Here is a 20,268-nt window from a genome sequence, read left to right on the forward strand (position 1 = left end):
AGGAGCGTCTCTCCTCTTTCCCATATTCTTCCTCCCCACCCCCATCACCCTTCTTTTTTTATGCACACCTCAAAGTGCATTACCTTAAGTTTGGTCAGACCACTGATCACTTGAAAGCTAGCAGCCTTCTCTCCGAAGTTGCAGACCTGGAAGATGCCACTCAGAGCCTGCTCTTTCTCTCTTACAGGCATTCTTCACCTGCTCCACAAAAGGCGGATCCCTCGGTACAGCAGGGGAAGGGTTCCGGCTCAGCTAAGCCCCTGGACACTACTAAGTGGTGAACCTGGAGGGCATGGGCTGCAGGAGACCCCCACCACCCTGGTCAGCCACCAGCAGATGGCTTCTCCGGAGGATACAAGGATACTTTGGAGACCAGAGCTCAAAAGGAGCACACCAAACCTTCAAGGGAAAAAACTGAGTTCTGTTTACGTAAGGTTCAACTAAATAAACACAGGCAGATTTGCACATAAAAAACCCCAAAACATGCATTTCACCTACATTTATTGAAAGAAACAGATCTAAGCCCCAAATTTTGATGTCTAAACTCCATTTAGCAATTTTCAGCTTTCCCTATCCTTGACACAAATTAGAAAATATCAAGTTCATAAAAAAAAAAAGTCAAGAGTCATCTAGTTATAAGAATGGAAGAAGAAGAAAACAAAACTGAAGGAAAAAAAAAGCTACCATAACCTCAGGACAAGAGTTCACAATATGAAATACACTTCATGTTTATACTAGCAAAATTCTTTTATAAAAAAATCGAGGCAGATGACAGTTTGATAACACCTCTAACTGCCTAAAAGAGTCACATAAGTCCTTTAGGCCAAGGACCGTGTCCCCTTTCGTCTTTGTTCAGCGGTTAGGATACTGCGCTACATCGAGATTGGTGGTACTAGAATAATACAGAAGATTATAAAAAAAAACATTTAGCCCACTCCGAAGACCGCATTTTAGGATTAAGTAGAGAACCTAATTCCTACAGTTAAGCAAGTATGAAACAAAAGTACTTTTAAAGTTACAAACCTTTTCTCGCAGCGTTACACTTCAGACCATCGGATCTGCTGAAATCTATGGTTACGTAAGCCCCACTGTCCAAACCTGAAGTACCATTTTGGAGATGGCAAGTTGGCGCTGTAGTACTTGCCTCACAGCTTATAGGATCATCGCGTAAATTCAGAGCAATGTAGTTTAAGCCATTCTGAAATCCAGTTGAGGTATCCCTGGACATTTTGCTTTCCTGACCATCAGAAATGTTTTCATCTGGTTTTAACCAAACATTGTCAAATGAGGCAGAGCTGTGTCTTTTGCTACTATCAGTAAAGAAAGAGGAGGAGGTCGTCACAGTCCCAGCAGAAGAGAACGTTTCAGAACTGTGTCTCCTCCTGCCTTGAGGATCGGCTCGAATCACTTTCGGTCCCATAGGAGGTTCAGAGCTAGGAACAGAGAAGCTACTGCTACCAGCATATCGATCGACAATGCACAGTCTATTAACTATGGAAGAAGGGCTATCAATCTTTACACTGTCGTCAGATTCGGCGGCAAATGGCCGAGGTGGTGTTGCTGCCATGTTGAATGTCATCTCCGTGTAGTCATCAGTCCTGTTACTTGCGGTGCTAACACAAGCAGTACCAAATGAAAGCCTAGCGTAGTCAGGATTTGGTTGGTTTCTAGGAATACTGGAACTTGCATAAATTGAAATATCTGTTAGAGAGTTGGACAGTTCCTTCGCTACTTTTGGTGACTGTACATCCAAGTCAACACTCATATAATCAGAAAGCGGGGACTGTCTGTGGTCACTACTTGAGCCTAGAGATGATGGCGATCCTTCTGCAGATAAGGAATATGGTGTATTACTTGCTTTTTCATTAAAATCAATATTTATGTATTCACCGGGACTCGCTGGCTCAGGTGGAACTGTACGATCGTACATTCTTGGGATAGTATTACTCCCTCTTGTACCTAGGGGGAGTCTTGTGGGCCTCGTAGCCCTGTTCTGCACAAGTCCTTCATCTGAACCTTTCACCACCGGCGATTTAGAGATGCCGTTAGCCAGAGCCTCACTGTTGACCCCTTTTACATTTTCTGGTCCACCATACAAGAGTTTTCCAGGTGAAGACATTGGAACATATTCACTGTGGTCACCGTTTTGTCCTGATAACGCCTTAAAGCTTCGGGGCAAAGAAAAATACGAACTGAAACCTTTGGAAACAGAAGCAGTGTGAATATAGTTTGAATCACTGGGGTGCTTTGGAGCTGAATTACCAGGTGACATATCCATATAGTCATTGTTTATGATCTTCTCATTACTTCCTTTAGAAATAAATCCAGTTAAAGGACTTCGTACAGGTGAAGAGCTAGCCTTTGGAAACATCATCATATATCCTCTGGAGTCAACCTGAGACGGTGACCATGAATTGTTAATCTGTTTTGGAACAGACATACTTTTAGGAGTCATTGGCAAATAATCGCTGTTGCTGGATAGAGAAGATGCAACTCCTGGCATCATTGGCATGTACCCATCATCCCTGGCTTTACTCCTACTTTGGTTACACACGGAATCAAGGTTAGCATCATTGTACTCCGATTCATGGTTATCTTTCAACTTAGGTATTTCAGGGTAAAGTAATCGTCCATGATTTCCTGCAGAATCTTCATCTAACGAAGCTGTAGTTTGTGTCGTCTTCTGCTGCACTGCTACAGAAGTTGGCTTTGTTAGAGAGTAAGTTCTTTTCCTGAAACACTTTTCAGCCTCCATATAATCATCTCTCGAGTTATCATCTGCCTGTTGCTTACTCATGGACATGTACTCACTCAGACAGTTCTCCTCTCTGATAGGCGGTGTGTTTCCCAGGGAATCCGGTGTATTACTCCTGACCCGAAAGTACCTGAAATCTCCAGGGCTGGAGCCATATTCATCAGAAGAGATAAATCCCCCGTCACTTGGGGAACCACAAACAGATGAGCTAGAAGGCCTGGTCAACATGTCCGACGCAGAGCCGTGGCCACTACTGGAAGAAACACTGATGGGACTGGTAGTGGAAGGAAAATGAGAAACAGGCAGCGAAGCAGACCTGGTGTGATAAGATGAGCTGAAAGCAGCTCTCACATACCTTCCACTCCCTTCTTGCCGGCCCAAATTCATCCTCGCGGTATTCAGGTGGATCAGACTCCCAGTCACTGACCTAAAAGGCCTAGTCATGGTTCCTTCTCCTTCGCTGGATGTTCTGAAGCGATAGGAGTTGCTGCTTTTGGTGGTAGGAGGAGTCCCTCCGGCAACGCTCTCAGTTCTAGATCTTCTCTGCAAGCCCGTCTGGCTGGGGGGCAGGTTGCCCAAGTGCCTCCTAGTGGTGATGAAGGAGATGGGATTGGTACCACTACCACCACCAGAAGACTGGCTCTTGCTTCGGGGCCTGAACTCTGCAAAGGCCTTTAGAGCTTTCATGGTCTCCAGAAAAGTCTCGTGCATATTCTGGGCAACCACCGAATCATCCACTTGCATCCAGAGTTCTCCAGGTCCAATGGAGGCAGACCTGCCCACTTCAATGAAAAAGAAGTTCTCCGAGTGTCCGCAGCGGCGAATGTTCATTAGCTGCAAGTGGACAGAGGGCACCTCCGAGTTCAGCTTGACGAGGTGGATGGCCTTGCTGGAGAGGCACAACCTATAGACTCCAGTAAGGTTTTTTGTTTGTCCCAGCCCTTTGGGCTTAACGTTGACCTGCCACACCTCCTTGAAGACGGTGCCGGGCCTCAGGGCGGCCCCGTAGTGCTCGTCGTCCTCGTCCACCTGCTGATCAGCGTGGTCCTCCTGCTCCAGGAAGCCCCTCTTACTCTGGCTCATCAGCTCGCTGATCGCCTGGTACCAGGCCTCCTGCTCGGCCTCGTTCTCGGCCAGCATGGCGAAGTACTCGTCCTTGGTGTACAAGGCGATGATGTGCTTGTGCTTGGCGTCCGCCCGCCGGCTGACGGTGAAGCACTGGTAGAGGGGGATGACCCGCTTGGGCGGGGGGCAGCAGAGGGAGGCCGCCCCGCCGGCCCCCGCCGCCCGCAGGCTGCTCTTGAACTTCTTCTCGCTGTCGTAGTACTCCAGCCGGGCGGGGGCCAGGTGGCTCTCGGCCCGCAGGACGAAGTAGCGCTTGTGCCCGTGCTTCTGCTTCCGCAGGTAGCCGCACTTCCTCACGTCCTCGCCGGCGGCGGGCGGGGGGACGCCGCGGCCCGGCGGGGGGGGCTGCCCGCCGCGGCCCGCCGCGGGGGCGGCGCGGCCCGCCGCGGGGGCGGCCTCCGGCGCCGGGCAGAGCGAGGCGCTGGGCGAGCGCCGCAGCAGCAGCAGCAGGTGGTGTGGCTGAGGGGACGGGCAGCGGCCGCCCTCGCCCGCCGCCGGCTCCCCCTCGCCCGCCGCCGCGCCGGGCACGCCGGGCTCCTGCTGAGGCACGGCTCCGCCTCCCGTGTGGCGGGGGCCCGGCTCCTCCTCGCCGCCCCCGGCCGCCGCGCCGCCGCCGCCGCCCGGGCCATTCATCCCACTCGCCATCTTAGGGGCCAGGCAGGGTCCGGAGCGCCGGAGAAGGGGTACGGGGCGGGCAGCGGGAATCCGCCCTCACCGGGGAAGCGCCCCCCGCGGCGGGCCGCGCATGGGGAGCGGGCGGTGCCGGGCGGTGCCTGCCTGCGCGCCCACCCGCCGCCCCCGTCCGCGCCCTCCCGCCGGCCGCGCCGCGTCCGGCTACTCGCACTCACGCAGGCAGCCTCGGCGGCACCACGGCGAAAACATCACGTGACCCCGCGGAGGGCGGGGGCGCGCGCCGGGAGGGAGGCGGGGGCGGGGCCCCGGCCGGCGGCGGGCGGAGCCCCCGGCGCCGAGGCGTGCGGGGCGAGGGGGGCAGCGGGGAGCCGGCCGGGCGGCTCGCCGGAGTGGCAGCGGGAGGGCGAATAGAGAACGGCCGCCCTTCCCCGGCGGGCCCAATCAGCGGGCGGAGCTGGCGGGGAGGCGGGCTTCGCCGCGCGCCGGCTGGGGGAGGCGGGGCTCCGGCGGATGGGCAGCGCAGAGGGCCAATGGAAGGCGGCGGCAGCCCCGGGCTGGCCGCGACCTGACGGGGTGTTTCCTGTGCTGGAGACGGGAGAGTGGGGAAGGAGGCGGGGCCGGCGCTGACTGGCGGGGAGGGGTGAGCTGCCGGGGCGTCAGCCAATCCGCGCCTCACACACACAGATAGGGGAGGCGGGGGCGGGGAGCGGTGTGTATTCGGCGGCGCGAGTAAAACGGAAGGCGGGGGCTTGGGCAGATGGGCAGGCCCCGTGGCCAATCAGCGGCAAAGTCCCGTCTGAGGAGCGCTGCCGGCTGACGTTGCCTTCGCCCAGCTCCTGGTGGGAGGAGCCTGCCCCCTCCCCTCCGCGCGCGGCCGGGGGCGGCCCCGATTGGCCGGCGGGGAGCTTGGCGGGGGACGCCGGGCGCGCGGGGCGGTGGCGGAGCGCAGGGAGGGAGGGGTGAGCGGGCGCGCGCCGCGGAGGAAGTAAACAAGCCGTCAGCGCGCGAGAGGCCGTTGGGGCCGGGTGCAGAGGCGACCCCGCCGGTGCGGCGGGCTGCGGGCGGGGCGGGGCGGGGCGGGGCGGGGCCCACGCGTGGCAGGCGCCGCGCGCCCTGTCCCCACAGGGCTGCTGCCTCGGCTCCTGCGTCCTCACGTCCCCTGTCACCCCCCCCCCCCGCAGCCCATGCTGCCTGCTGTGACCCAGGACGTTCTTACCGAAGTGGGATGCCCTGTGGCACAGTGGATTTTTTAGTTTGGGTACGCTGCTGTGTCATTTGACAGTTGTCACAGTGTTGGGACTGTCCGGTGCCAGTCAGTCTTGGGTTTGCTTCTGTGGCTGATCGATAGAGCATGTGATCTTCAGTCGGTGGTGTCCAGGCAGGCCACTGCCACAATCCCTGAATTTTAGATCAAAACATCATGAGTGAGGAGCAAAATCCTTCTGTTTCGCGGTCAAGTTGTGAATGGGCACTTGTGTGCCGTAAAATTCTCTTCCCCGTCTAGATTAATTGTATTATTAAAATACAGGGCTAGACATGATCAGATATACAGACATTCCACCATTTAAGAGAGAGTATTGGAGGTGTGGAACCATTTACAGCCCTCTACCCACCTCCATAATGTTTTCTTCCTGTCTTAATTAATTCTTTCCCTGCCAGCTCGCCACGCGTCCCAATAGAGGCGTAGAAGCCCAGCGGTTCCGTGACCCCATCCGCAAACTGACAGGGCCAAGAACACCTTGCGTCGCGCCGCAGCATGGTGGTAGTCGCTCAGCAGTGGCGGTCAGGGTGTTGCCCACCGACGCCGTCCCTGGTGCCTTCTCGTTTTTAAATAAAGTGCCCCTGCCAAAGGTATATTTAATTTTGAGTTAGGAGTTTGTGTATATCAGTCATGTAAGTGTAAAAATAATCTTTTTTTCTGTAATACAACTGCAAAGGTCATTTTCCTGGCCAGTAATTTTGACCATACGTCTCTTCACTAGCTCTCCCTTCTCTGTCACTCAAATGTGATGTACTTGATTTGCTTTCAAGGTCATTCTTTGTCTGCCTCACCTATGATTCATTATTTACATGACAACTCTCACCAATCCCTGACACCAACCTCCACCACCCACTTGTTACATTTTTGGATAAATATTAAAATATTAAAAATATTAAATGTTTTCTTTCGTTCTGTCTCTCAGATGTGGGAAAAGATATTTTTTGGAGTCTGCAGTAACTCAATTTGGAAGCTGGCACGCCAAATCTTGTACTTGCCATATTGATTGTTAATGCCTCATTATTTCTTTGTACTTCTCCATTCTCTATCTGTTCACTGCCTGCTCATCATGTGTTTAAACTCCAATCTTTTTTTGTTTTGTGTTTTTACAGCATCTAACACAATATGTTCTTGTCCATGATTATAGCTCCTCAGTGTTATGGCAATACAGTGAATGAGTTGTAACTACAGAAATGTAATTATTCCCAAAACAAGTATTATAAACATTAGGAAACTGACATTTAGTTTTTAAAGAAATTCAAACATGTTAGTATGAAAATACACGACTAAACACCCCAGTAACATTGATTCTGCCATGCAATGCTGTCATGCAATAGCTATACTATTATATCGCATTATATTGTTTATAGCCCCTGGTAGAATTAAACTGGTTTTTGAAGATGTATTCCTTTTATTTTTCATTCTTTTCTACCTGGTCCGTCAGTTGGGTGGAGCTGAGATTGCTTGCACATTTCCATATATTGTTTGGATTTCTTTCTATACCTTTACATGAAAATTTAAAGTGGTTTTAGAGTTTTAAATACATTAAAGCCTTAAAACTATAGAGCAAGGTCAACTGTGTTCATTGCATGCTTATTCCAGCTGGTTGCTGAAGGATACATGTGGGAGGAAGAAAGGAAACAATTTGAAAGAAAGGGCTTGGGTTTTCTATTTTGTTTATGTTTTTTTTTTTAGTCATCAACCTCTGGGCTTGCTTGACAGTAACTATGAATAAGCTGTCTCTGTATGTAAGAAGAAATGTATCGGTGTTTTCTGGTCTCTTTAAAAGTCTTTTGCTATTACATTGCACTTGCAATGTTTTTGCTAGGGACTTGAGAAAGCAATGTGTGCATAATTCAGTCATGTGGAATTTCAGGGTGACGGACATGCGTGATTGGACCCCTAGGTAGCTGTGAAGAACAGAGCTAATAGAAACAGATTTTTCTGATGGGCCCTCTCTGGCTTAAGAAGAGTGCTTAGCCTTCCTGAAAACTTAAATTGTTCATATTTTTCTATGTGACTATTAGGAGATACTTCCCCAAACTGCAAACTAATCTGTAATTTGCATATGCTTTCTCAACTTTCATTAGTAGGAAGAATAACTAATTTGTTTTGTCTCTCTTCCAATAAATGTTGTTTAGAGTCTTTGATGCAGTTACTGAATCAAAGTTACCGATTTTCTGTAGTAATGACTTTTTTTTTTTTGCAGCTCATATAAAATATGTAAGAATACCTGTTAGCATATGATATCCTTGCATTACTGAAATAATTGTCTAGATGTGGGATAGGATTTAATCTTACTATCTTTTATGTCACAAATTATTATAACTTTCACAAACTTTTGTAGGTTTCTGTCTCTCTGTTTGTCTGGCTCCTGGTCTAGCACATAGCCATAGTTTACTTGGTAAAGTCCGTGCCCCACTGTTGTATAGAGTCAGTTGTATATTCTTCAGTTTTACTTGTAGAAACCAACATAGCCTGAGTATGAAATGCTTCCTTAACTGCGGTTGCATTGTCTTCCAGCAACTGTAAAGGGAAATCAAGATCCCTTCTTCATGTCTCTTGATCTTCACCAGACTTGAAGAACCTGTCATTCTTAAAGAGCTGGAGGTATGTTTGCTTTGTGTTTCATTTATTTGCTCTTTCTACCCTACCAAGTGTCTGCATGAGGCAGGCACTGTGAAAGACCAGAAATTTGAAACCATTTCTTTCATTATAGTTTCCACAAGTGGCTATAATGTCTATAATACCAAGTAATTAAGCGATTGGTAGTCATACTGTTGAGCCAAATGGAGGGCCATATATGTCATCGGCTGCAGAAGTATTGAGGGACAAGGAATGGGTTCCTGTAGGTGTCTGTGAAATTCCACAAAGAGCAATATTATTAATTCAGTTAAGATATAAGAGGTATATGCGTTTGGACACAGTGTCGCATGATTTATTGCTCATTTCTTCCAGTTTCACCAGCCCATTATTATGCCCAGCCTCTGTCGCATCTACAGGAGTAATTAGCCAATAAAAGACAAAAAATAAACCAGTTTTGTTGAGTAGTAAAACACAAGCCTAGCTCAGTCTTACACATGACATGTTCATAAAAAGGAAAGGAACTCCAGATTACCTCTCTGTAGAAATTTAGAATAAAAATATCCCAGAAGTATTCAGCAACCAAAGGATGTTGAGTGAAAGGTAAGCTTCATAGTTTTTAATTTTATGTGTTACACTGTTTCACTAATTATAGATTTGTATACGCTTCTAACATTTTATTAACTATTTTAACTTAGTTCACAAAATAAATTAATGTAATTCTTCATAATGTACATTAATGACCCAAACTCTTCCCCTAGAAGTCTCATTTATCTTTACATCTCCAAAGTAGCCTGCTCTTAGCTCAATTAACTTCTTAGCAGTTCTGCTCTCAGTATGGACATACTCTGATGTTTTAAAGAGGCAAAGTTAGCTCACGAAATCAAATAGAATAGCGGTTTTAAATTAATCAGTGAGAGCTAGGTTATTCTGCAAACGGGGAAACTTCCCCATTCATTGTATGTCAGCGGAATTGGAAAATGAAATGATTGTGACATTTCTTAACCAAGATTGAGAGGACAAAAATGCCTTCTGTTTAGGGCACAGATCAGGAATTCTAAGCTGGCGCTTTAGTTCGTGGCAGGTTTGCCCTACATCCTTGGGCAAATCTCTCCATCTACCTTGTTCTTCAATTCCTTAGTCATTAAAAGGAAGTGATAATTTCTCTCTCAAAAGAGTGTTTTTGGAGATAAAATCTGTTAATGACTGAGAACCTCAGGTATTCTGGTATTAAGGGTTGTATAAAAATCATTGTAAAAGCCAACCTGAGGGCTTCCTTTATCCCTACAAATGCATAGAATCCAGTGTGTGTCAAGAGGCCCCTAAATATGCATTTTCCAGGCATGAGCTACATGAACTCTTATTTCTCTCATCCAGGCCTTCCTTGCTGTGTTGAAATAAGATGCTGGAACCTTCACAGCATTTATTATGATGCTCATTTATGAAAATGTATAGATTTGAATGTAAGATTTTTAGGCACAAAGATTAAAGGCAGACATATTAAAGAGTTGCCCAATTTAATTTAGAGGGAGCTGCGGGTGCTCAGCACCTCTCTGATAATGAAGATCTGGTTGTTTACTTGTTCCATTGTACTCCTTTCACCATCTATCTAATCCTATCGCGTAATTGTCTACAGAAAATACTCAGACGCTTGGTTTCTTTACTGTTTTGTATAATTGGGGATAGTGTCACCATGCAGTGAAAAGAACCACAGAATGCTGTTTTTCAAAGGCATATGCTCAAATTTGCAAAACGTTTTCTCACTGGATCAGGAATGAATAGTAAGATTATTCTGCCTATTTGTTTTCCTATTTATGGATAGTTGCTATTTGGGTTATATACTGATGGTAGCTTTGGGATTATGTGAAATATTATGCAACTACTTTAGTGAAAGAAACATAAATGCTCTTTTGCGATATAGTTTTTGGCAGAATGTCCAGGTCAGTAAGATACAGAAACTACTAAAGCAACCAGACTTTTATTCACTAATTTCACAGATTGTCTTTGGAGAATAGCAGGGTGGAACAGAAATTAAAGATACCCATTTATATAACTGGAAATAAAAAGTGGTATAATTAGTGTCAGTTTTCAAGTATTAATTGTAATGAGCAGACAGGACTGTTTTTGTAAAGGAAAAGCATTTTTTCCCCAAATTGAGTGCAAATGAACGTTTCCTATTACCTTCTTTGTTAGTACATATCTACCAAAAAGGTGTTATATATCGATTAGCCAGCATGTCTTCAATTCTTGGTTTTAAAAAAATTATTAGTGGAAGTTAAAGTAAATGCCCTCTAGACAGTTTATAAATGAGAAATTTCAGCTTTATGCTGGATGATATAGCTTCTGCAATTATCATCTCCATCCTCACTTGTAAAAATGCCTTAAGTTAAAAAAAAAAAATTATTTGCCTTTCAGTTTCATTTTCTGACTTGGGAAGTTGCAAGTAATTTGTGTCTTCCCTTCCTGATGGAGGTTTCTTTAGCAGTAAAGGTACAAATAGAAGTTTGCAACCACATTTGTGTGTTTGATGTACTTGCTTTTTCTGATGACAGCTTCAGTCTTAGAGTGTCAATACTCGAGTACCAGTGGAGGTCAGATTGTTTTTAACCTGAATTTCTCCAGCAATATTTGTCTCAAGGAATGAGTGTGCATGTGCTTCTCCTAACCACAGCCACACTTCATGAACTGACCATTACTTACACAGTTTTATGTGGTGTCATTTTCATTTAGCTTCTATATTTCCTTTTATTGTCTAATCAACAGAAATTGTCCTTCCTTTTTGGTCTAAGAGAGAAAGAACTCTATCGCATCTGTACAGCAAGATGCATTGAATTGTTAATCTAGTCATGGCCAACAAAATAATTTTCCTAAAGTAATTACCATGGACTCTCCTAACTGTGTCTGAATTATCATTCTTTCTTATGTAAGGGCATATTTTTAAAATGTTTATGAACAACTGAATTAGAAAAAAAAATGGAATGCACAGTTGTTAATCGACTAGCTCTTTATTTAGATTTCTTGTACTTTCTGATACAAGACCATGGAGTAGAGTCAGGTTTTGTTAGAATTGTGGTGTTGTATAATGGCACAATAGATGATCACCTGAGCTTAAGAAAAGTATTTATCAGAAGAGAAAAGATCATCTAACTTAAGGGAAAATATTTTAAAGAAGGAATCCTGGCATGTAGAATCCTTTTCCACACAGAAGCTGGTACTCTCACGTGTTGTTTTCTTTTTCAGCTGAATCTGAGCTTTCTGTTGGAAAAGTTGGGCTGGTATTTTTGCTGTACGATATCTTTGACTGACAGCTCAGAAATGCCTCCATTTGTCATACAGAGGCAGCATAATCCATTTGTGAGGATACCAGACCTTCTGTCAGTAAGAAATAATATTGTAACTTCACTATTACTTTTTTTTAAAAACAAATGTGGCCAATTTCCATTGCAGAGTAAGTACCACCTTAGGGTAATGTTTCATTCTTCAAGCAATAAATATCTGTGGTAACTGCAGTAGTCAGTGCATGGAAAAGGCAGGGTGAAAGTGCCTTTGCTCCTCGCTGTATGGAGCCATTTTTACACATTTGCAGGAAAGGACGATAGCAGCTTTGCACATGTTTCTCTTACTTACACACTATTATCTGAATACAGGTAGCCCATGCAAGATAGTAAAGAGGTGTTTTATGTCCCTTCACTCTGTTGAACTGGGAATAATACAGGTTATAGTAAATGACACTACTCCAAAAAACTTACCATTCCACAGCACAAATGCCTACAAAGAAGTAAACTAATTGTGTAGAGCTCTGCAAGAAAGCATAGGGTGAAGCAAAGAACAGAGCTCCTCTCTGCCTTGGTTGCAAAGGGGGTGTCTGCATCAGCATTTTAGGTTTAGGAGTACACTTTTGAAGAGGACAGTCTTGGAGCATGCAAACTGAATTCCTTTTTGATGAATCTAAACCAAAAGATGCACTCCAGGAGTACAATCATGATGTATCTACATTAGTGTTTTAGTTTGGATTAGAAGTTAACTTTTGAAATTAATTTTTAATTTGTCCCTACTTACCTGCTTTGATTTGCAATGTGTAGCAGTCTTGGAGTGCACAAACTGAATTCCTTTCAGATTAAATTAGACCAAAAGCTGTGGTACAGCAGCATGATGATGGATTATCCGTTCACTGAACCAGCCTAGAACTGCTGTCAGGTAAACTGCAAAATGCACATAGAGTGGACAGCAAGTTTTCAACAGGGACTCTTTGCCCTCCAGAGCTGCTCTGCTGTTCCATATTTCTTTCTAATGCAGACATAGCCATAATGCACTCCAGCTGCTAATGAACAGTCAATCCACAGGACCAAATTAAAGTTAGGATGAAGTAAAATCCTGGAAATCCATGTAGTATGGACTTTGTGTCCTCAGCACTGTATCTTTTCATGGTGTACTGCACTGCTTGATGAGGAAGATAGCTAGCGGTAGAACATTTCAGGTTAGCAGGTAGCCTCAAAGGGAGAAATAAGGAGTAAACAAGACAAAATTTTTGTTGTGTCTTTTCTGATCCATTGCAAAAAAGCTTTGCTGTGGACAAGCTGAAACCTTTGCTCTGGAATGTCTCTTGTCAGAGTAACGTAAACATCGTTTGTCGAATGGATTATCTTTAGTAATCCATGAACTATCATGTGGGTTGGGTATCTCAGGAAACAGTTTTGTCAAAGTTGCTTTTATGAGGTCATTAAAAATGTAGAAGCTTTTGTTAATATTTCAGGATACTACCGGATTTCAAGGATTGATTATGTGTGTGAAACAACTATGCAGACACCAAGGTCAGCGAAGGGAGGAGGAAAAAGAGGAAGAGTTTGATCAAGAAGCCGGTCCTTTGGCAAAGAAATGGGAGGAAGGAGTGAGAGAAATCAGACAGGAAGAAGAAACTACCCGGTCCCTGACCTTGTTAGAACTTCAAGACATGTGGAAAGATGACAGCTGACAGCCAGGTGAGCAGATTGCTGCCTGGCTGCTCCAATGCTGGGATAAGATGACCAGCAGTCAGCAACTGGAAGGTAAGGAAGCCCAACAGCTGGGATCCCTTGCTAGAAACCAGGGAATTGAGAGAGGAGTTGGAAAAGAGGCAGTGATTTGCAGTCTCTGGAGACGGCTCCTCTCAAGTGTGAGGGCAAGATATCTGTTCAAGGAAGATCCTGTGAACTACCCAGGAAAGTGGACAACTGCGGATGAAGGCATCCAATACCCAAGAGACTTAGCAGTGCTGGAAGTCATCTACAGTGACCTAGGCAATGATGAGGTCTCCAGAGATCCAGTGGATGTCCTGTGCACACGGGCCATGTGGATGAAGGTGATTCAAAATGCCTGTATTCTCCACCAAGTTCTATCCATGCACAGTGAGAAAAGACCTTCTATAACCATTAGGAAAAGTCAAAATATGGTGTTCATCATAATCTAGGCAAGTGACTGTATTGGGTTTGTGTGGCAAGGTTTTGGTAGTGGGGGGGCTACAGGGGTGGTGTCTGTGAGAAGCTGCTAGAAGCTTCCCCCATGCCCGATGGAGCCAATGCCAGCTGGCTCCAAGAGGGACCTGCCACTGGCCAAGGCTGAGCCAATTGGCAACAGTGGTAGCGCCTCTGTGGTAAGTAAGTCTGGATGTGCAAAAAAGTCAGCATACATTTCCAACAGTGATCTTTCCAGGATAAAAGTTGGAAGAACCACCTTTGTTAGATCCATTCCTAGTCTCACTTGTGACAATAGGTGCATGATACACTTTTATGTTCTTCCACTGATTCTCCTTCCCCGTCATCATCTTGATCATTAGGAGGGTCGAAGAGATCAGCATCATTTGTCCCATTAGCCATGGAAGAATTGAGGGACCCTGTGGTGGACGTTTCAGACTACTTCCTGCGCTGCTGCGAGTCAGGACTGCAGCAGACCCTGAAGAGTCCATACATTGCTTTGGGGAAGAACTGCTGTGATAGAATTCACCAGCATCATAGAATCCATCCTCACTGCTTGAGTAAGAAAAATCTGGGACTGTGTTTGGAGAAAGATTGACATGGCTTGGAGAAGTGAGACTGCGTCTAGGTGCTGATTGCCCACTTCCTGTATTGTTTGGTGTCAGAGTCTGATTTCCAAGCGATGCCACTACAGGTCCCACTGGCAAAGACAAGGGTCACTGCTCTGACTTGCACAACTGAGCAGGTTCTGGAGGTACAACCACTTGGGAAGACCTTGTGCTGATCACTGACTGTTCCAAAGGACTGGGCTGATGCACTGCATCAACAGGGTTTATAGTACTTTTAGCAATCTGTAGCAACAAAATGCAGTGGGATTATTTCCTCACCTCAAAAAAAAAGTCCTTTTTGGCTTCTGAACAGGGACATGAGGAATTCCAGATAAGGATAGTAACTGGGAGAGGTAATGGACCAAACATGGACTGAACATTTAGAGAGCGAAGAGCGGAATGATTGTGGGGAATTTCAGTCGTCGTAATTGTGGTGAAGGGATGAGGGGTAGATTGTGTGTAAATTGTCCACTTTTGTCGGCGTTGTGATTATGTTATTTTGATATTGGTGTGGGGAATTCTTTTTGTTGATGTAAGTAAATTTTGTGATGAATGTGTATTTTAATGGTAATTCTTAAATATGTGATTCACCAAGGCAAGGGGTGGAATGTATTGCGTTTGCGTGGCAATGTTCTGGTAGCAGGGAGGCTACAGGAGTGGCTTCTGTGAGAAGATGCCAGAGTCTTCCCCCATGCCCGATAGAGCCAATGCCAGTGAGCTCCAAGATGGACCCACCGCTGGCCAAAGCTGAGCCCATCAATGACAGTGGTAGCCCCACTGGGATAACAACTTCAAGAAGGGGGAAAAAGAACTGCTGCACAACAGCAGCTGGGAGAGAGGAGTGAGAATATGTGAGAGGAACCGCCCTGCACACACCAAGGTCAGTGAAGAAGGAGAAGGAGGAGGTGCTCCAGGTGCCAGAGCAGAGATTCCCCTGCAGCCCGTGGCGAAGACCATGGTGAGGCAGGCTGTCCCCCTGCAGCCCATGGAGGTCCATGGTGGAGCAGATAGCCACCTGCAGCCCATGGAGGACCCCACGCCGGAGCAGGTGGATGCACCCAAAGGAGGTTGTGACCCCATGGAGAGCCCGCGCTGGAGCAGGCTCCTGGCAGGACCTGTGGAGAGAGGAGCCCACACTGGAGCAGTCTGTTCCTGAGGGACTACACCCCATGGAAGGGACCCATGCTGGAGCAGTTTGTGAAGAACTGCAGCCTGTGGAAAGGACCCACGCTGGAGCAGTTAATGGAGGACTGTCTCCTGTGGGAGGGACCCCACGCTGGAGCAGGGAAAAAGTGCAAGAAGGAAGGATGGCAGAGACAACATGTGATAAACTGACCGCAACCCCCATTGCCTGTCCCCCTGTGCCGCTCAGGGGGAGGAGGTAGAGGAATCAGGAGTGAAGTTGAGCCTGGGAAGAAGGGAGGGGTAGGGGAAAGGAGTTTTTAAGATTTGGATTTTATTTCTCCTTACCCTCCTCTGATTTGATTTGCAATACATTAATTTCCCCGAGTCGAGTCTATTTTAGCCATGACAGTAATTGGTGAGTGATCTCTCCCTGTCCTTACGTTGACTCAGGAGCCTTTCATTGTATTTTGTCTCCCCTGTCCAGCTGAGGAGGGGAATGATAGAGCGGCTTGGTGGCACCTGGTGTCCAACCAAGGTCAACCCACCACATTATGTAAGAAATATTTGAAGAATATAAGTGATCTTCACAATCTATCCATTTCTGGATAGAGGTAGAGGGCAACCCCTCTGCCTTTCCTTCCTCGCCTGTCCTTCTGAACAGCCTGTAGCCATCGATAGCCACACTCCAGTCATGGGATTCGTCCCACCAAGTTTCAGTAACGGCAACCAGGTCGTAGCTTTCTAGCAGCACAGTGGCTTCCAACTCCTCCTGTTTGTTGCCCATGCTGCATGCACTGGTGTAGAGGCACTGCAGCTGGGCTGTCAGCCATGTCACCTTCTTAGAGGAACATGCCTTAATTCCTTTGAGGTATTTCACTGGTGTTCCCGTTTGCTTCGATTACCTCAGAAGCCCCTGGCTCATCTCCATGAGACTTCAGGTGTGCTCCAGTGTAGCCAGCACATCTCAGAGCAACAGGCTGAGGGCCCTTGCTAGCACCCCATCCCTCTAACATTGGCGTGTCATCCCACAGCTTGTCACAGGCAAGTCTGATATTATCCCCCTCCCCCTTCAAGTCTAGTTTAAAGCTCTGTCACTCAGCCCCACAAGCTCATGAGCAAAGGCCCTCTTTGCCCTTTGAGAAAGGTGAATCCCATCCGATGCCAGCAGGCCTGGTGCCATGTAGACCATTCCATTATCAAAAAACCTGATGTTTTGGTGGTGACACCAGCCACGGAGCCATGTAATAGACTGGGTGCATCTGTTTCTTTCAGTGTCACTGCCCGCAACTGGAAGGACAGAGGAAAAAACTACCTGTGCTCCAGATTCCCTTACCAACCGTCCCAAGGCCCTGAAGTCTCTTTTGATTGCCCTTGGATTATGCATTGCAACTTCATCACCACCCACATGGAAGAGCAATAATGGGTAATAGTCCGAGGGCCACACCAGGCTCGCAAGTTTCCTAGTGATGTCCTTAACCTGGGCCCCAGGGAGGCAGCAGACTTCCCTAAGAGGAGGGTCTGTCTGGCATATCGGACCCTCTGTTCCCCTCAGAAGGGAGTCACCTACAACTATAACACATCTTTTCTTCCTTGTGGAGGTGGACGTGATACAGGGGGTAGGCCTTTCTGACCATGGCAACACCTCTGGTGTAGATGGACTGTCATCCGCATCATCCTTTGACTGGCCTTCCACATCCAGAGCCTCATACCTGCTGTACAGGAGCACCTGGGAAGGCGAGGTGGGCAAGGAGGGGGTTTTCCCTGAGCGTGGACTTGCCTCCATTCACTCCTTTCCTTTAAGCTACTGCCTTCAGCCTGGTGAGGGGAGGATACAGGATCCCCTTGATCTTGGGATTTTTCTGGTGGCTGTTCCTGTTTCTGTCTCAGGGAGGGCAGAGCTTGGTTCCACCAGTCTCTTTCTGAGGCTCCCTGATGCTCCTTAACTTTCTACTTCCTCTCATAGCTCTGCCACTAGGCTGAGCAGATCACCCACTTGGTCACACCTCATACAGGTGTTCTCACTCCTGCCATCCCTCACCAGTGAAAGCCTCTGGCACACCCTGCAGCCTGAGACCTGGACGGCTGCATGTTTTTGTGGGAGCTCTGTCTGGGTTGCCACAGCCATTCTGGTGAGCACAGAGGACATGGCTTTCTGCCGGGTGGATGCTGTAGCTAAGCCCCTTCTGGCAGGGTGATGACCACCAACTGAACTCACCTCTTGAGCCGGTAGGGTGACGACGCCCTTCCCGCGCAAACTGCCGCGCCACGCTCTGTTCCCAGCGCTCCCCAGGCTACTCTGTAGGGGGGGAGGGGGGGGCGGGGGCCGCGGTTGCCCTGGCAACGCCCAGGCCTCGTCAGCGCCTCTCGCGAGAGCTGCCGGCTCCCGGCGGGTCTGCCCGCTGCCCTGGCGCTTCCCTGCCTGAGGAAAACCCCCGGACGCGAGGATGCGCCGCTTGCTGCGGGCCAGTCCATGATTCTATGAGATAGGATTTCTGTAAACTTTAGGTAATTAACGTCTCAACTTTCCATATGTATGATGGATATATCTTCTATATATATGAGATATGTAATTATCTTAAACGTGTAGCAGGACACTACAGACATTTTAGAAAACACAGATGCTAAATATGCTGTTTTAAAGTCATTAGCAGCGGGTGGTTGCTTTTTTGCTAATATAAAATATATTAGTCTTGTTCAATTATTGTGAGGTGAAGTAACAATCAGTAGAGAATAATGCGTGTTGGTGCCCCTCGCAAAGTTAGTGCTTCTGAATTCCTTGACATATTTCAGAATGTAGGGTAGGATGGAATCTTTGCTCGTAGTTCCAAGTATGGGACAAAACGTAGCCTTACCAGTTCAGAAGGAGCTCAGAAAGAACATATGACTCAGAGACAGTCCTCTGAATCATATTTCCCCTGAGCTGTAGCATTGCACAAGTGGGGAGTGTGCTATCAGCCCTTTGCCAGATGAAGCATATTCCCTCTCTCATGTCCAGTCAGCTCTCTTTGCTGACACAGAAGGGAGCAAAATGACGATTATGTTTACTTCCGACCCAATTTCCCCCAACTTCTCCACTTGCTCATGGAAGGAAATAATGTCTCTTTGAGGTTTGCTCATTAATACAGTGCCCTTAGTGTAGCTTTCAGGAAGGATGGCATGATGACACAGTAGAATGCAAGAATGCCTTACAACTTCCATATGGAACTTTGTGACCATCAGATGCCTGGTGTATTAAGTATGTTTTACTACTCATTTGTAGGTAGGTGGGACACTGTACTCACTTCTCAGGTCTGAAACTAATGCTTGTTCCTTGGGCATTCACTTTTCATCCTATAGGAAGCAAATCTGTCACAGTGAGAGAATATATCAGCAACACCTACATGGCTTGCAAAGTACCGTTTGAGCTCGATTCCAGGCAGATTGGGCAAGACTAATAATCACCAATTAAAATAAGATTAAACAAATCTGAGTTCTTTTTTCAAAAAATGAGTTGTGCTCACATGCAAACTAACAACAATAAATATTTCCTGTGTGTTGAATTTAAGAATAGCATAAGCAAATAATCGGCTGATCAGCTAATTAAGCTCTGCAATGACTTTTAACAGATTCAGTCAGATTTTACAGATGAGTAGTGATTTACCTGTAAATAATTGATATTAAAGTATTCATTTGTTAGTATTAGAGCAGCTAGCAATGCAAAGGTCCATTGTTCTTAATGGTTAAACAGGTTAATAATTCTGGTAACCTACTAGGAATCAAACATTTAGAATTCCTAATTTGGTAGCAACAGTAATTCTATGTGAAGCCTGGTAGTGAACAGTATTTATTTTCTTTCCTGGTTTATGAAGGAGGAAAATCTAAGATAGATAGGATAGCTTATGTTGAAATTGGTCATTTCAATATTAGACATCTATACTTTTATAGTGAAATTTTAAGAAAATTTTACCTGAACCATGTACTTAAGGGACAAATTATGCACCTATCAATACAGGAGGAAATGCATGAGGAAATATCAATTTGTTCAGTTTAGCCTGTAGGACTGCTTGGGTAAGTAGCTGCTCACCAACACAAATATTAGATTGTGCAATTGAAATTCCGTTCTGTATGATCCTTACACCTACGTTTGTTCTTCAGAAAGAGCTTTCACAGATTCACAAGTAGTTTTCACAACAACTAAAAATTTTTACAAAAGCAAATAGTTTATAATAAAGCCAGGAAAAAATTATGTTGCAATAAATTTAAACAACAGGAGATTGTCACTGAGTATTTGCTCTGTCTCCTGATATTCAATTGTCAGGGCTGTTCTGTTATTCTTGTTAATCTTTTATGCTTGCCAAGCTTGACTTTCCATCACTTTACAAAAAATGAAGAATAGACTTGAGTAATAAATTATCATAATTATAAAAATTATGATGGGCTGGTGTTTTTTAGGAACCTAACAGTCATTCTGAAAGATATACCCTTATGATGTAGAAGGTAAAACTGACAAACCTGATCTAGGCAGTCTCTGTGACTGGCATACCATGTGGCCAGTGAACAAGTGTTAGTCTGCTTGCATAGTATTATTCACAGTTTTATGGAGTTCTGAGAAGTGGCATTATCTATAGTGCCTTCTTAGATAATTGTGACATCATTTATATGATTTGGTTTATATTGTACTTATTTTTAATACATCAGTATAGATTAACTCAACACTTCTTGGTACTGATACATCTTGGAGAATAGGGTAAT

The 20,268-nt window shown here is 46.1% G+C and overlaps 1 protein-coding gene and 1 long non-coding RNA gene across 4 annotated transcripts in view; one reads left to right on the plus strand and one right to left on the minus strand.

Annotated features, from left to right (window-relative positions):
• The window catches only part of IRS4 (insulin receptor substrate 4), a 23,295-nt gene extending 18,502 nt beyond the window's left edge, over window positions 1-4,793 (minus strand). The window contains exon 1 of the mRNA XM_072876686.1: window positions 1,024-4,793. Coding sequence (XP_072732787.1) covers window positions 1,024-4,525 — 3,502 coding nt within the window. The 5' untranslated portion in view covers window positions 4,526-4,793. The remainder of the gene's footprint in view (window positions 1-1,023) is intronic.
• On the plus strand, window positions 4,473-15,845 carry LOC140658375 (uncharacterized). Of its 3 annotated transcripts, none has more exons than XR_012044716.1 (5): window positions 4,473-4,563; window positions 6,173-6,364; window positions 8,295-8,381; window positions 13,090-13,692; window positions 14,167-15,845. It is a non-coding gene; the product is annotated as an uncharacterized lncRNA (long non-coding RNA). The 3 variants fall into 3 exon arrangements; XR_012044715.1 differs by having other exon boundaries at window positions 13,108-13,692; XR_012044717.1 differs by lacking the exon at window positions 4,473-4,563 and adding an exon at window positions 5,703-5,771 and having other exon boundaries at window positions 13,108-13,692.
• The last annotated feature ends 4,423 nt before the right edge of the window (window positions 15,846-20,268 follow it).

The sequence above is a fragment of the Ciconia boyciana genome, chromosome 12, assembly GCF_034638445.1.
Source record: "Ciconia boyciana chromosome 12, ASM3463844v1, whole genome shotgun sequence".
NCBI lineage: Eukaryota > Metazoa > Chordata > Aves > Ciconiiformes > Ciconiidae > Ciconia > Ciconia boyciana.